Source organism: Bos javanicus, chromosome 26 (genome assembly GCF_032452875.1).
Source record: "Bos javanicus breed banteng chromosome 26, ARS-OSU_banteng_1.0, whole genome shotgun sequence".
Lineage (NCBI taxonomy): Eukaryota > Metazoa > Chordata > Mammalia > Artiodactyla > Bovidae > Bos > Bos javanicus.
Genome location: NC_083893.1, coordinates 36,780,579 through 36,796,609, shown reverse-complemented (window position 1 = coordinate 36,796,609; position 16,031 = coordinate 36,780,579). Strand labels below are relative to the sequence as shown.

Below are 16,031 nucleotides of genomic sequence, written 5' to 3'. Positions count from 1 at the left end.
CCACTACAGACCACATGATTTGCAGGGTCTGGTGATCTGTGGGCTGCAGGGCTCAGTTTTGACCATTTCTCAAACCGAGTGCAGCTGGAGGAAGCCAGCCCGGGAGCCAGGAGCAGTTAACTAATTTACCACGCCCTCCCTGGCTCACTGTGTACCTTACCCGTCTGGTCTGTTTCAATATCTGTACGCTTTGCAAAGAGCCAAACGTACAACACAGAGCCTGCCCCTGGGGGAAGAGGGCAGGAACCTAGGTTTATCCACACGGAGCCCCCACCCCCAGGGTCCTCTATGCAACAACTGGGGAAGAATCTGGGTGTTTATTAGCTCATAACATCTCGCTCTCTGCATTAACAGCAGTTCGTGGGGAAAGGCCTTTGACAGCGTTCAAAGTGGGCTTCTCATAGACGATGCAGACCCAGGGCAGGCTTCCTCCAGAACACGCGCCTGGCCGAGGGTGGGGGTGGCGGTCCAAAAGGAGGGTGGAGGCGGAGAAGTGGGGTGCAGGCGGAGACGGGGGGTGCAGGAACCAGCCAGTGCCACCTCAACGCAGGGCCCGCGCACGCCCTCCCGCCCGCGCATCCTGCGGCGCCGGCCTGGGCGGCGGAGGAAGCCGAGCGCGTCGGCGGCCGCCGCAGGCTAGCACGGTAGACGGTCCCGTGGTCACCGAGGGTGCCTCCGGCGTCCCCACCCTTCCCCGCTGCCCCCGGGGCTGCCGGCCTGTCTCCGCCCCCCTCCCCGCCTCTCCGCCGGCCGGCAGGTAAAGCCGCTGAGGCCGAGGAGTAGGTGCGCTGGGATGATCTCACCCGCGCGCCCCGCGCCTGCAGGAGGAGGAGGAGGAGGAGGAGGAGCGGGAGCAAATCCAACTTCCGGGTAGCGAAGCCGCCCGCCAGCGGCATCTTGCTTTTTTCTTCCCCCCCACCCCCACACCCCTGCTGCACCCCCTCTCTTCTCCCTCCTTTCCTTTTATTCCCGGCCCCACCTGCCAAAATGAACAGCTCGGAAGAGGAGAAGCAGCTGCAGCTCATCTCCAGCCTGAAGGAACAAGGTAGGCGGGCGCGGAGCCGCCAGGTGCGGGCGGCCGCGGCCCGTGGGCGGGGACGGCTGGGGCACCGGGTGCGGAGCGGGTGGAAGCTGGGCGGGAGGGGTCGCGGCCGCCACCGTCACCCCCAGTAGCTCCGACACCCCGGGGAGAGGCGTCCGCCGCGCCCCGCGCGCTTGGGCGAGCCCCGGGGCAGAGGGTTAACGTGCCTGTGCCCCGGAGGGTCGCGCCGGGCCGTGCGGGAAGCAATTCCCCGTTGGTGGCTTTAGCTGGAGATGGGGTTTTAGGGAAGGGGACGGGGGTTCGGCGCGGACACGGTCCCACGGTCCCCTCCCGTGCCACGCGGGAGAGGCGAGTGGGGCTGGTTGTCGTGGAGAGGGCGCAGTGTGGGCAGCTCCGCTGGCCTGGCTCCCTGGCCGCGGCCCCACCCTTGCACATTGGCGCTGGGAGGCCTGCCGCGCGGTTTGACAGCCTTTCTCCAGCTTTTCATTCTGGTTTGGCCTAGTTCCTCTTTCCTTCCCCAGCTGGGATTTGCAGGCCGTGGTGTGCTTTATCGCTTCCCATTTCTAGCAGTGGATTCGCCAGTGAGGCGGCACCCTGATGGTGTAGGGCTTCTTGATTTAGGACTTGGCTCTGGTTCGCAGAAAAGCCAGGCCTTGTAACCTGCATTTCTACACTGCCGGGTAATTAGATGCAGAACTGTTTTAGTATCCTAGTAAGTAACAGTTTTAGTCATTTTCATCGCTTCACCACCGGTCTGAACAAAGCCAAATTAAGATCGCATGTGAACGGAACACCTTTTCAACTTAAAATGATTATGTCCCTGACCAAAGGTGGCCTGAGAATACAGGTCAAGAAAGAGAGGAACCATACAGATTTAGGAAGTAAAAATGTGTGGGAACATACTTTTTTTTCTGAATAACTTGCTAACACGACCGGATCGTGGAAGGGGCCCTGCTCCGTGGTGAATCCTGGTGTTTAGTCCCAGCTTTTTCACTTCTGTTGACTCAACTCACCAACTCTGTGATCTTGGGAGAGTCACTTCTCTTTTATGGATCTTATGGTTAATCAAGCCTTACTTGACTACAGGCAAGAGCTAAACCAGATGATGTCATGAGATCTGTCCAGTACTAAGACCTGTTGCTCCCTGAGATCACAACCTGTTCATAGGGTATATGGATCCCTCTGGGGTCCACATTCCTGAAAACAAATCTCATCATGACTGTTTAGTAACTGGGTGACCTTGGGGAAATTATTTCAGTTCAGTTCAGTCACTCAGTCATGTCCTACTCTTTGTGAACCCATGGACTGCAGCACACCAGGCTTCCCTGTCCATTGCCAACTCCCTGAGCTGGCTCAAACTCATGTCCATCGAGTCGGTGATGCCATCCAACCATCTTATCTTCTGTTGTCTCCTTCTCCTCCTGCGTTCAATCTTTCCCAACATCAGGATCTTTTCCAATGAGTCAGTTCTTCGCATCAGCTCCAAAGTATTGGAGCTTCAGCATCAGTCTTTTCAATGAACACCCAGGACTGATCTCCTTTAGGATGGACTGGTTGGATCTCCTTGCAGTCCAAGGGACTCTCAGGAGTCTTCTCCAACACCAACTTTCAAAAGCATCAATTCTTCAGTACTCAGCTTTCTTTATAGTCCAACTCTCACATCCATACATGACTACTGAAAAAGCAACAGCTTTGATTAGACGGACCTTTGTTGGCAAAGTAATGTCTCTGCTTTTGAATATGCTGTCTAGGTTGGTCATAGCTTTTCTTCCAAGGAGCAAGCGTCTTTTAATTTCATGGTGGCAGTCACCATGTGCAGTGATTTTCGAGCCCAAGAAAGTAAAGTCTGTCACTGTTTCCATTGTTTCCATTGGGGAAGTTATTTAACCTCTCCAAAATGGGCACAACACGTTTCTCTGTGGTATCCAGCATCTGGAAAGTACTGGATACATGTTAATGGCTTTTGCCTTCCTAGTACCTTCAGCTCCCATCCTTGATTAGTCTAGTGGGTGGGCACAATGCCTTTATCTGGAATTTCTCAAGTGTTTTAGTGAAGGGCTGGATTTTGTTAGTATTTTATTGCTAATAATACCACCCCCACCAACATAAGGGGTTCTTTGTAGCTCAGTGGTAAAGAATCCACCTGCAATGTAGGAGATGCAGGAGATGTGGGTTCGATTCCTGGGTCAAGAAGATCCCCCAGGGGAGGCAATTGTAACCCCTTCCAGTATTCTTGCCTGGGAAATCCCATGGACAGAGGAGCCTGGCATGCTACAGACCATAGAGTCGTAAAGAGTCAGAAATGATTGAGCAGCTGAACATGTATGCGCACCCCCAACATGCTTGTCTCAATTCATATTCTAGACTGTTGAAACTTTTATTATTGATGATATCTGTCAATGGATATCAGATCTTTTGTTGGATGGTCAGTTTTCAAATAATGTTAAAATTTAAAATTTCACTTCTTTTTATTCTATATATAATTTCAAGGGTAATTTACCAATCCACATAATGCACAAGTTATTTATATTTGATTTTGGAACACATCTCTATCTCTGTGTTGGATTTGAGAGCTGAGGAAAAGGGATGATTCTTAAGTTTCTGGTTCTTTTTCCAATTATATTGGGAAATCTGTGCATTGTACTTTTAGAGGATATATTTCTTAAATAGGGCATGTCAAAGAGGGTAGAACAGCTGGACTTTGAAATTTGTGTTTCTTAAAGAGTACATTTTTTTTTTAAGCATATTGAGTCTGGTTACACAGGTACTGGGATTTCTTTTTCAGCCCACAGTGTAATTTTTATAGATTTCAAAATGGGGGCGTTTATTTGTCAATGGACAAAGAGTTGGGCATGAACTGAGTGACTAACATCACCCCACCATAGACTTCGATAGCAGTTGACTTGTTTCAAGAATGTTTTGTTGCTGTTGAACCTACAGAACTGAGTTGGGAAGCTAGGGATTTGAGGTGTAAAAACAGGCACCTAGGTGTTTGGACTCTTACCAATATTGTGATCAGTTTTGTAAGCTGATGTGTGTGATTTATTTTTGAAAGTAAACAGTACTGTTCACTGCCTGTTAACACTGTGAATAATTCCACTATCTCTCGTTAATGTGAACAAGAACCATTATTGATTAAAGGCTTTTTTTTCTAATGCTGAGTAAACATATTCATTTACTCCTTTGACAAATAGCATGTACCTATCACATGTGAGGCCCATGTGCTAGGCACTGGGAGAGAAGATAGTGAACCAGACAGACAAGTTTAATGTCTAGTAGACAGTCATTAATCAAATAATCATATACATCAGTTTGTACAATTAACAGTTTGTTGTTCTAGATTTTTAGATAGATTTTTGTTGGCTTAGAGGGCGTATACACATAAAGTTTTGCTAGACATTGCAGAAATGCCCCCTTGCCCACCTCAAATGGCTGTACCAGTTCACATTCCCCACAGCAGTGTCCATTTTCCAACGCATTGGTCAACACTGACCAGTGTAGTCTTTGTTGACATCTTGACAGTTTGTTTAATTTTTGCCTATCTGATGAACAAAAATGGTAAACCTTTAAAAAACGTGTTTGACCTGGTTATTAGTGAGGTTTGAAATCGTTTTTACATGTTGATTGACCATTTAGGTTTCATCATATCATTCCTTCCCTAGTGTTTTAAGTCTAAAATTTGCACCCATTCTTCAGGAGGGTGTTCAGAAAGAAAGTTCCCATCCACTGTGAATGGCAGAGCTGACAGCAGCCTTCCCTAATGTGAAGCCTTTAGTGGTGTGGTGAATAAGGTTGCTTTTGACAAAAGTTGTGAAATGTAATGACGGAGTCTGTCATAATATGAACAATCTCTAATTTATACTTACCATTCCCTAAGCTCTATGTCTTATAAATCACACCCACTTCTGAATTACTTCAAAACATTGTATGTTCTCTTCTAGTGAATGGTATAATTAGCTATATTATGTCTTTCTAGAAAGTTATATTATGTCCCTTTAAAAAAAATTAGCCAGTGTGCGATTGCTTATGTTCAAGCAGATGTTGAGGTAATGAGGTAATTCTCCTTTTGTCTTTTTGGGGGCTTTTTTTTTTTTTTGGACTGATTGACATCTTTAATGCACTGAGAAATGGCAACTTGGGATACTATTTCCAAGCTTACTAAAGTGGACATTTTTCTTACAAAACATGTTACAATTTGCTCCCCTTCCAGAATTCTGCTGGGAAATGATAGACTTAGCTCAGCATTTGTTTAAGATACATGATTTTCTTTGTATTTCATTCAGCCCACATGCATTGAATATTCATAGCCAGGCACTGTGCTAGGCATCAGAGATGCAAAAAATCTTGTCCCTGCTCGTGGAGTTCCTAGTCTAGAATTGGTGGCCTCATTTGGGTCATGTGTTTAAAATCCTCTGGCCAAGGAAGGGCGGGGCATCTTGACTGGCAGCCTCCACAAAGACCAAAGGTTTGGAATAGTCCAAAATAGAATGATGTGCCACTACCAGAAGAGGGGCATGCAGGCTGGGCAGACACAAACAGCAGATGTCCAGTAAACTGTCACCATCATAATGCCGTGTCATTTGGACCTTGTGGAGGAATTTTGTAGAGAATGATTCCCACTTAGTAAAACTGGTGTTCTAACATAAGACCACCACCAACAAATAAATAAAAATTATGGGCTAGGCTTGGACTAACACTTTTAAATGGCAAGATAATTGGTTTTAAGGCAGGATAACCTTTCACCTTGAGAGTTGGTATCATTTTCTCCAAAATTATTGAGCCAGCGCTCAAAAGTTCAGATGGAAATTGAGTCAAGCTTATTCTTAAGGCTGAGATAGTAATTAAAAGAGGCTTCTTCCAGTGTTCCTTTGGCTTCTAGGCTGTAAAGTAGCCAGAGCGGTATTTTGACAAAAGGACTGAAGCTGTTGTCCACCACGATGACCATATTAGTGTGCAAAGCCGAAGCATTGTCAGTCTTGGATCCATGCAAAGTCAGTCCCTAGAAAGCTGTTTGGGACTAACTGGTTGCCTTGGTGTCAAGTGCAAACTTGACTTTATACCACTATTTTCTAAGTGTGGTCCGGGGGCCAACTGTGTCTGAAAGAGCCAGGGAATATATGTACTTACTGAGTTGTTTATGAAAAGGCTGGTAAATTTTTTTTTCTTCATCTGATTACATTTTTATAAGATTTATATTTAAACTTTTTGCTTTTACAACAAAGTATAGATTGAGGACAGAGAAGGCAATGGCACCCCACTCCAGTACTCTTGCCTGGAAAATCCCATGGACAGAGGAGCCTGGTAGGCTGCAGTCCATGGAGTCGCTAAGAGTCGGACACCACTGAGCGACTTCCCTTTTACTTTTCACTTTCACGCATTGGAGAAGAAAATGGCAACTCACTCCAGTGTTCTTGCCTGGAGAATCCCAGGGATGGGGAAGCCTGGTGGGCTTCCATCTATGGGGTCGCACAGAGTCGGACATGACTGAAGCGACTTAGCAGCAGCAGCAGCATAGATTGAGGAAAGTCTGCAAAATATAAATGAGCATCTCAGTGAATTACTTTTAAAAAGCCAATATGTTCCTGCTGCTGCTGCTGCTAAGTCGCTTCAGTTGTGTCCGACTCTGCAACCCCATAGACGGCAGCCCACCAGGCTCCCCGTCCCTGGGGTTCTCCAGGCAAGAACACTGGAGTGGGTTGCCATTTCCTTCTCTAGCGCATGAAAGTGAAAAGTGAAAGGGAAGTCGCTCAGTGGTGTCCGACTCTTAGCGAGCCCATGGACTGCAGCCTACCAGGCTCCTCCATCCATGGGATTTTCCAGGCAAGAGTACTGGAGTGGGGTGCCATTGCCTAACAACACTTAAATCAGAACATTTCCAGAAGCCCCTCATAACCCCTCAATACCATCAGCTTCCTCTAACCGAAGATATTCAATACCACCAAAGATAAGTTTTGCAAGTTTCTGAAGTTTACAGAAGTGAAATCATACAGTATGTATTACTTGCTTCTGTCTTCTTTTACTCATTATGTGTATGGTATTTATTAATATTGTTGCATATAATTGTAGTTCATTTGTTTGCATTGTGCTCAGTTGCTCAGTCATGTCCGACTTTTTGTGACCCCATGGACTGTAGCCCACCAGGCTCCTCTGTCCATGAGATTTCCCAGGCAAGAATACTGGAGTGGGTTGCCGTTTCTTCCTCCAGTGGATCTTCCTGACACAGGGATTGAACTGCGTTGCCTATGTCTTGTGCCTTGACAGGCAGATTCTTTACCATTTGAGCCACCTGGGAAGCCTGTGAACAGGCTCCACAAAATGGAAAAGGCCAGGAGGTGGATTTTCCCCTTGAGCTTCTAGAAGGAACATAGCTCTGCTGACACGTGGCTTTTAGCTCAGTGAAACCTATTTTGCACTTCTCATCTCCAGAATCCTAAGATAGATTGCTCATCCACTGTATGAATAAGACAAAAAAAATTTTTTTAAGCTAATATACTAGAGATCAGGGGTCAACAGACTTTTTCTATAAATGACAGAGATAAATATTTTAGGCTTTGTGGGCCATATGATTTTTTGTAAACCAGAGTATTTATTGAAAAGGCATTTTCCTAAAGTTTTTGAGCCACTGCTGAAGAAACCTCAGTTGGGTTACTTGTCTTGAGATGGACATTCAGCATGGCCTGAAGAACTAGATGGTCTAGTCAGAATTTCACTGTTCAGTTCAGTTCAGTTGTTCAGTCACATCCAACTCTTTGAGACCCTATGGACTGCAGCACACCAGGCTTCCCTATCACTAACTCCCGGAGATTGTGCAAACTCATTTCCATCGAGTCAGTGATGCCATCCAACCATCTCATCCTCTATTGTCCCCTTCTCCTCCTGCCTTCAATCTTTCCCAGCATCAGAGTCTTTTCCAGTGAGTTAGTTCTTTGCATCAGGTGGCAAAAGTATTGGAGTTTTAGCTTTAGCATCAGTCCTTTCAATGAATATTCAGGACTGATTTCCTTTAGGATGAACTGGTTTCATCTCCTTGCAGTCCAAGGGACTCTCAAGAGTCTTCTCCAACACCACAGTTCAAAAGCGTCATTTCTTCACCGCTCAGTTTTCTTTATGGTCCAACTCTCACATCCATACATGACCACTGGAAAAACCATAGCTTTGACTAGATGGACCTTTGTTGGCAAAGTAATGTCTTTGCTTTTTAATATGCTATCTAGGTTGATCATAGCTTTTCTTCCAAGGAACAAGCGTCTTTTGATTTCATGACTGCAGTCACCATCTGTGGTGATTTGGAGCCCAAGAAAATAAAGTCTGTCATTGTTTCCATTGTTTCCCCATCCATTTGCCATGAAGTGATGGGGCCAGATGCCATGATCTTCATTTTTTAAATGTTGAGTTTTAAGCCAGCTTTTTCACTCTTCTCTTTCACTTTCATTAAGAGGCTCTTAAGTTCCTCTTTCCTTTCTGCCATTTCGGGGGTGTCATCTGCATATTTGAGGTTATTGATATTTCTCCCGGCAATCTTGATTCCACCTTGTGCTTCATCCAGTCCGGCATTTCGCATGGTGTACTCTGCATATAAGTTAAATAAGCAGGGTGACGGTATACAGCCCTGACGTACTCCTTTCCCAATTTGGAACCAGGCCATTGTTCCATGTCTGGTTCTGACTGTTGCTTTTTGACCTGCATACAGATTTCTCAGGAGCCAGGAAAGGTGGTCTGGTATTCCCATCTTAACTCTGCAATTAGGTAGATCAGTCTTACTTTGTTGTTGTTGTTGTTAGATGTAAGAGTAAACATATGCTTACAGAAGAAAAAAAGCATATGGACTGAAAAGTACAATTAGCTACTCCTTCTAGCTCGTTGTTTCCGAGTCTTTATTATATTCTCCAAAGGAGTCTTTTTTTTGGGGGGTGTGGGGGTTTCCAGGTGGCATAGGGGTAAAGAATCCACCTTCTCGTGCAGGAAACGCAAGAGACACAGATTAGATCCCTGGTTCAGGAAGACCCCCTGGAGGAGGAAATGGCAGTCCACTCCAATATTCTTGCCTGGGAAGTCCCGTGGACAGAGGAGCCTGGCGGGCTGCAGTCCAAGGGCTCACAGAGTTGAACATGACTAAGCATGCACTCAGGATCGTATATATGTACCTCTAGTAAGAGTTGATGAAAATGGCACTTCACCTGTAATCCTCTCCTAAAAACTTGTAGTCCAAGTCTAATGAGGACAACATCCCATGTTAAGGAACATTCTACAAAGTATCTGATCAGTGCTCCTCAAAACTGTCAAAATTATCGAAAACAAGGAAAGTCTGCGAAATTCGTCACAGCCTAGATACTCGATGGATATGAGTTTGAGCAAACTCTGGGAGGGATCAAGGAAGTCTGGTGTGCTGCAGTCCATGGGATTGCAAAGAGTCGGACATGACTGAGCAACTGAACAAACAGCAAGATGTGTCTAAGGAGACACAACAACTAAATATAGTGTGACATCTGAATGCTCCTGGAGCAAAAGTAGAACGCTAGGTAAGAACTAAGGAAGTAAGGTGTGGACTGTAGTTCATAATAGTGTGTCAGTATTCGTCCAGTAATTGAAAGAAAAGTAACACAATAATGTAAGATGTTAATAATAGGAGAAACTGAGTGTACGGTATACGGGAGCTCTACTATATGGGCAGTTTTGCTATGGATCTAAAGTTTATAAAATCAAATTTATTAGAATCAGTAATGCCCACAACCTTGTACACATATAGCTGTAAGTGCAGCTGTAGGAAGAATTCTCAGGAGTGCAACTGTTAAATCACAAAAGTCTGGGTATTTTAAACTTTCTTGTGCTGTAGATTTTATTCAGAGCTGCTAAGACAGCCAAGATTCGCTTTAAAATGTGGAAGGAACACTGCTTTTGGTCTTCTCTGCTTCCCATGCTGGCTAAGCATTTTATTTCATTTATTTTTTTTTTTAAATTGAACTATCTAAGTATTATAAACATTAAATCATGAGTTTTGAAATTTTTGTATGATATAGTGGACAGTAATATATTAGGATCCTTTTAGTTACTTGATTCTATCTCAGATCCTATATGATGTAATTCAGGGTATGATTCTGAGACTGATACACATACATACATACACACATATATGTATATGTATTTGTTGTTTTTTTTTTAAATAAGACTTTGGGGAGCAGTTTTAGATTGTAGAAAGATGGAACAGAAAGTACGGAGAATTCCCGCATAATCCCTCATCTTCCCCCACTTTTTTCTATCATTATCATTTTATATTAGTGTAGTACAGATTATTGTACTACAAAACTGTACTACAGTTCTTAGAATTGATGAGCCAGTATTGATACATTATTATTAACTAAAGTCCTAGTTTGCATTAGGGTTTATTTTTTATGTTGCACATTCTGCGGGTTTAGACAAAGGTATGACAGGTACCCATCATAACATTTATCAAACAGAATAATTTCACTGCTCCAAAAACTTCCTCTGTCCTACCTGTTCATTTCTCTTACTTTACCCTGGAACTCCTGGCAGCCACCCATCACTCCGTCAGTTTTGCTTTTTCCGTTTGTTATATATTTGAAATTGTACAGAATGTTGCATTTTCCGATTGGCTTCTTCCACTTAGCAATATGCACGTAGGCTTCCTATGTGTCTTTTGTGCTTGAGAGCTCATTTGTTTCTCTTTATCCCTGAATAATACCCCATTGTATGGGTGTACCATTGTCAGTCTCTCCATTCACTTGTTGATGAGCATGATGTTTGCTTCCGAGTTCTGGCAGTTATGAATAAAGCGGCTGTAAACAATCACGCGGTGGTGAGGTAGGGGAAGGGGGGAGTCCTAGAATAGGTCTCCGTGTTTCAGTGAGCTACGCCCTAGGCTGTGACTTTCATAAGTGCTTCTAGTTTTAGTTTTCCCTGGTAGTAAGACAAGACTACAAAGGGTTGGAGGTGGTTATTACAGTCTCTTCAATCTGTTAGGCTCTGATAAAAGAATTTCCCTTGAGGGAAGGCCTTGTTAAGAAGAACAGAGGCTGTGGGCGTATTTCATCATGGGTACTTTTCTTGTCCCCTGCCAAGACCAGTAGGGAATTTTCCTCAGTATTGACTGTGAGGTCCTGGTAGCATTCCTGGAGGTAGGGCTCATAAAAGCGTCAGGGCTTCCTAACCCTGCCCCTCACCTGGAGTTTTTAACTTTCAAAACTTGTTGCAACTGAACCTCTAGCAGTGTGTCAGTTAAGAGTTTAATTTTTCTTCCCCTGGCTTGGCACAGGAGGGGATTTTGTACCTTGGCTTCTTCTCCACTAGGTTGTGATCCTCTGTATCTACCTGAGTGTATCTCTGGTTTTTAGAGTAGCAGTTTGCCCAGTGTCTTCCGTTCTCTCATGGATCTAAGAAGAGTTGTTGATTTTGTTTGTTCAGCTTTTGTTGTTGTTGTGAGAACCACAGTGTCAGCTTACAAGCTCCTTAAATGCCAGACCAGAAACCAGGCTAATAAATGTGTTTTAAAGTTACCTAGTTTCCTTCCTTCCTTTTGGTTAACTTGAAGTCCTTAATATAGTTTGTTGAGATGACGTCTTAAGCATCATTAAATCGTCAGTGCTGTACTGTGTGTTCTATCAGGTAAAGATTGAATTTCAGGTTTGCCGTAACTTCTTTTCAGATACGAAATGTCTCACCTTTGTGTTTGACTAGGCTTTCCAGCAGTGTTTTCCCTGGCTCTTCTAATGCTTTCATTAACAACTGAGGTATAAATGACTTCTCTTTCTATTCTGCCTTTAAGAGCAGGACCTATTGGGATGTGTGGAGAAGGGAATAATGTCCTAATTGAACATTATCTCTTATGACTCATGTCCTTATACCCCATTAGTAAGAGATGTTTCAAGGCTCCGTGGGTTTCAGAGATGCAGACTCAACAGATGAGAATATGTATTAGATGATCTCATGAGGCAGTGTTTTTTTTGTTTGTTTGTTTTGGTTATATTTGATGGCTTTTTAAAGCTTCATTTTTCTAAAGCACCTTGTTGTAACATATGAGGTAAGAGGCCCTTTTAGTTTGGGGAGGAAAGTATGTGCTCTTGCATAAGTTGTTCATGTAAAGACCTAGGTCCGTTCTGCCTTCTTCCTGAATTTAGCACACATTTATCAAGTGCCTGATAGCTCAGGTGGTGAAGAATCCGCCTGCAGTGCAGGAGACCCTGGTTCGATTCCTGGGTTGGGAAGCCACTGGAGAAGGGATAGGCTACCCACTCCACTATTCTTGGGCTTCCCTTGTGGCTCAGCTGGTAAAGAATCTGCCTGCAATTTGGGAGACCTAGGTTTGATCCCTGGGTTGGGAAGATCACCTGGAGAAGGGAAAGGCTACCCACTCCAGTATTCTGGCCTGGAGAATTCCATGGACTGTATAGTCCATAGGGTCGCAAAGAGTCGGACACAACTGAGTGACTTTCACTCACTCACTTATCAAGTGCCTTCTATATGTCAGGCATTGTGCTAGAAGAGGGCACAATGGATGGATAAAGACACAGTCTTCACCCCAGAGGATTATTTCTTGTCTAGTGCTTGGGCTTCCCTGGTGGCTCAGATGGTAAAGAATCCACCTTCAATGGGGGAGACCTGGCTTCGATCCCTGGGTTGGAAAGATCCCCTGGAGAAGGAAATGGCAATCCACTCCAGTATTCTTGCCTGGAGAATCCCATGGACAGAGGAGCCTGGCGGGCACAGTCCATGGGGTCACAAAGAGTCGGACACGACTGAGCAAGTAAGCACACCAGCACAGTGCCCATCACACACAGTGATGCTCAGAAGTGTTTTTACACGGATGGCTTTGTGAATCAGCACACTGGTTCTGCTTCCACCATTTCTTACCGTGGGATTTGACTTATCTACGCATTTGTATCTTCACATTTAAAAAGTGGATGTTAATATTTGGCTTAATTGCTCTACATCATAGATTTATATGAGCCAGCCATTCATTCATTATAGGCATGGACTCTGGCTTAGTATTCAGCTGAGTGTAAGGTTTACAGCAATTGAGTGGGAGAAAAGGCAAGAAAACAGATTTATTTTCAGACAACTTATTAATGTTGCATGTAGATGCTCCAGTAGAGATATGTGAACAGTACACACTGGTGAAAATTACAGTGTTAGTCACTCAGCTGTGTCTGACTCTGTGCGACCCTGTGAACTATAGCCTGCCAGGCTCCTCTGTCCATGGGATTCTCCAGGCAAGAATACTGGAGTGGATTGGTATGCCCTTCTCCAGGGGATCTTTCCAATCCAGGGATCAAACCTGGGTCTCTTGCATTGCAAGCAGATTCTTTACCATCTGAGCCACCTGGGAAGTCACTATAAATGCTGATTTTTGCCCATGGTATATGGGGAGAGTTTCTTAGAAGAAATGACAGTTGAACTGCATTGAAAAGGAGGATGTGCGGAAGATGGGGAAGGGAAGACCTTATAGACAGAGGGGGAAATATTTGTAAAGACACCAGCGTCTGAAAGGTCTTAGAGGGTTTAGGGAAGTGTTGGAGCTTTGGGGGTGATGGGAGTGAGTTGTGGTCTCTGAATGAGATTCAGGTCTCTCGCTGAATGGAGAGAGGAGAGGGGAGTGGGGTTCCCAGATGTGATGCTAACATCTTTGGTGGCTTTTAAACAAGAGAAGGAAATAACCAGATTGCTCTGTTATAATGCTATCTATTTTGTAAAGAATGAACTTCGTATACAGGGAAACTAGAGGCTAGAGGAGGAGTTGTTGTCAGTCACTAAGTTGTGTCTGACTCATTGTGACCCCATGGTCTGCAGCACACCAGGCTTCCCTGCCCTTTCCCATCTCCTAAAGTTTGCTCAAGCTCATGTCCGTTGAGTTGGTGATGCCATCCAACCATCTCATCCTCTGCCATCCCCTTCTCCTGCCTTCAGTCTTTCCCAGCAGCAGGGTCCTTTCCAGTGCATAGGCTCTTCACATCAGGTGGCCAAAATATTGGAGCAGCTTCAGCATCAGTTCTTCCAATGAATATTCAGGGCTGATTTCCTTTAGGATTGACTTGTTTGATCTCCTTGCTGTCGAAGGGACTCTTCAAGAGTCTTCTCCAGCAGCACAGTTCGAAAGAAGCACTGACTACAGAGGAAGGGCAGATTGGAGAGACATTTTGAGATCTGAGTAGTGTGAAGATCCTTTGGTGGTGAGGGGGAGGTGGGGAATCAAGGCGATGATTCCCTTGATGCTGCGATACTAGCTTTAGAACTAGGTAGATGATGGTCATGCATACAGGAAGTAGGGTGGTTGGGCAAAATTTAATTGATAAGTTCCCTTTCTAACATGTTGTGTTTGAGGTGCTTGTAAGGTATCTGGGCAGAGATGTCCAGAAATACTGTCCAGTAGAACTTCCAGCTGGGATGGAAGTGTTCTGTGTTCACTGTCCACAGTGGTAGCCACTAGCCACGTGTACCTATTGAGCAGCTGGAGAGCTGAATTTAAAATTTTATTTTAGTTAACTTAAATGTAAGTAGCCACATGTGGCCAGTGGCTACCAGATTTGACAGTGCAGGTCTTTTGTAGTGGTTGGAAATACTGATCTGGAGCTAAGGCCAGGATGGGGTGGTTAAGCTTCCTGGGACTGAGAGGCGCACTGGACTCTAAAATGCTAGAACTGGAAAAGGTCCAGGCAAACTGATTGTTGTTCATCCTAGCCAGAGGTGTTATTGGCCTGTAATTATGACTTTAGTTGTCGTGTTTCTCAAACAACTAAGTCTCCTCAGCTGCTTCCTGGGATGGCTATGGCATGGTCTGCAGCTTGGAAAGAAAATTCCCTTTCTTGGCTTTAGGGGGTTAGAAAATAGAAAACCAGCATGATTCTTGAAACACGTGCTTTGCCTGATATTCTCCTTGTTTTCTCCACATCTTCCTTTTTCTTCCATTCCGTTCTCCTATGTAGTGAGTCTCTTCTTTGGCTGCACATTAAAATCACCTGGGGTGCTTACTTCTCATAAAAAAATATGGCTGTCCAAGGCCCACCTAGTTAAATCAGAATCTTGGGTTAGGGGGGAGTGGAGAGGGAATTAGGCAGCTGTGGGATTTAAAAGTGCCTCAGGTGATTCTAACGTGCAGCCAGGATTGAAAAGTACAGCTTCAGACATGCCTACACTTCTTTGGCACCTTCTGCTTTTTACTACACAAACTACAATTGATCTTTAGCCCCGCTCTCTTCTCCTTTTATTTGGTGGAGGGTAATAGTACTTAGCATTTCAGAGATTTTTGCCATCTTTCAGGCCACGTATGACAGAAGTTAGCCTGAGACTGAAGGGTGTTAGGGAGCAGCCTGATCTCATACCTTGTGTAAGGATTGACATACCTTGATGTAATAGTAATCATTTTAACAAAAACTCAGGATCTTTGATCTTACTTGTGACAAATGGGGTCCTTTAGTTAAGGCATGTGAATGCTCAGTTGTGGCACGTGGAATCTAGTTCCCTGAGCAGGGATCAAACCTGGACCTCCTGCCTTGGGAGCATGGAGTCTTAGCTACTAGACCTCCAGGGAAGTCGCAACAGTTGAACATTTACTATGCCTAAGCGTCCTTGTATCTTACATATTAGTCAACCTACTCTTAATAACAGTACTATGAGAGATGTACAAGTGTTATTCCTGTATTCCAGATGAGGAATCTGAGACTCAGAATAACCAATTTGCCCAATGCCCGTGGATAAGTGAAATGCTTGGGCTGCACTTTTAAATTGCTGTGATGTGACTTTACAGTGAAATATACTTTAAGGGATGACGTCTTCCCAAGCTGCAGGTATCTTTCCCGTGAAAGAGTTGGTCAAATAATTTCTTCTTTTTTGTTGATTAATTCAGCATTTGGAAGATTTCTCTCATCAAATCACTTGAGTTGTGCAATTCATGGTAAAAGTTTTTGAAACTGTGAGCCAGGTATGAAATGATAAGGCTTACTCTGTGACACTTTGGCATTGCCAAAAAAGAAGTAGCTGA

At 44.5% G+C, this 16,031-nt stretch overlaps 1 protein-coding gene across 4 annotated transcripts in view; it reads left to right on the top strand.

The window, feature by feature from the left end:
• The first annotated feature begins 462 nt into the window (after positions 1–462).
• Positions 463–16,031, top strand: part of SHTN1 (shootin 1) — a 109,852-nt gene continuing 94,283 nt past the window's right edge. The window contains exon 1 of one of the 4 annotated variants that reach the window (XM_061403598.1): positions 463–1,045. In XM_061403598.1, coding sequence (XP_061259582.1) covers positions 988–1,045 — 58 coding nt within the window. In that variant the 5' untranslated portion in view covers positions 463–987. Of the gene's footprint in view, positions 1,046–8,283; positions 8,290–16,031 lie in introns of those variants that run through there. The other 3 variants (XM_061403601.1, XM_061403600.1, XM_061403602.1) reach the window with 3 other exon arrangements.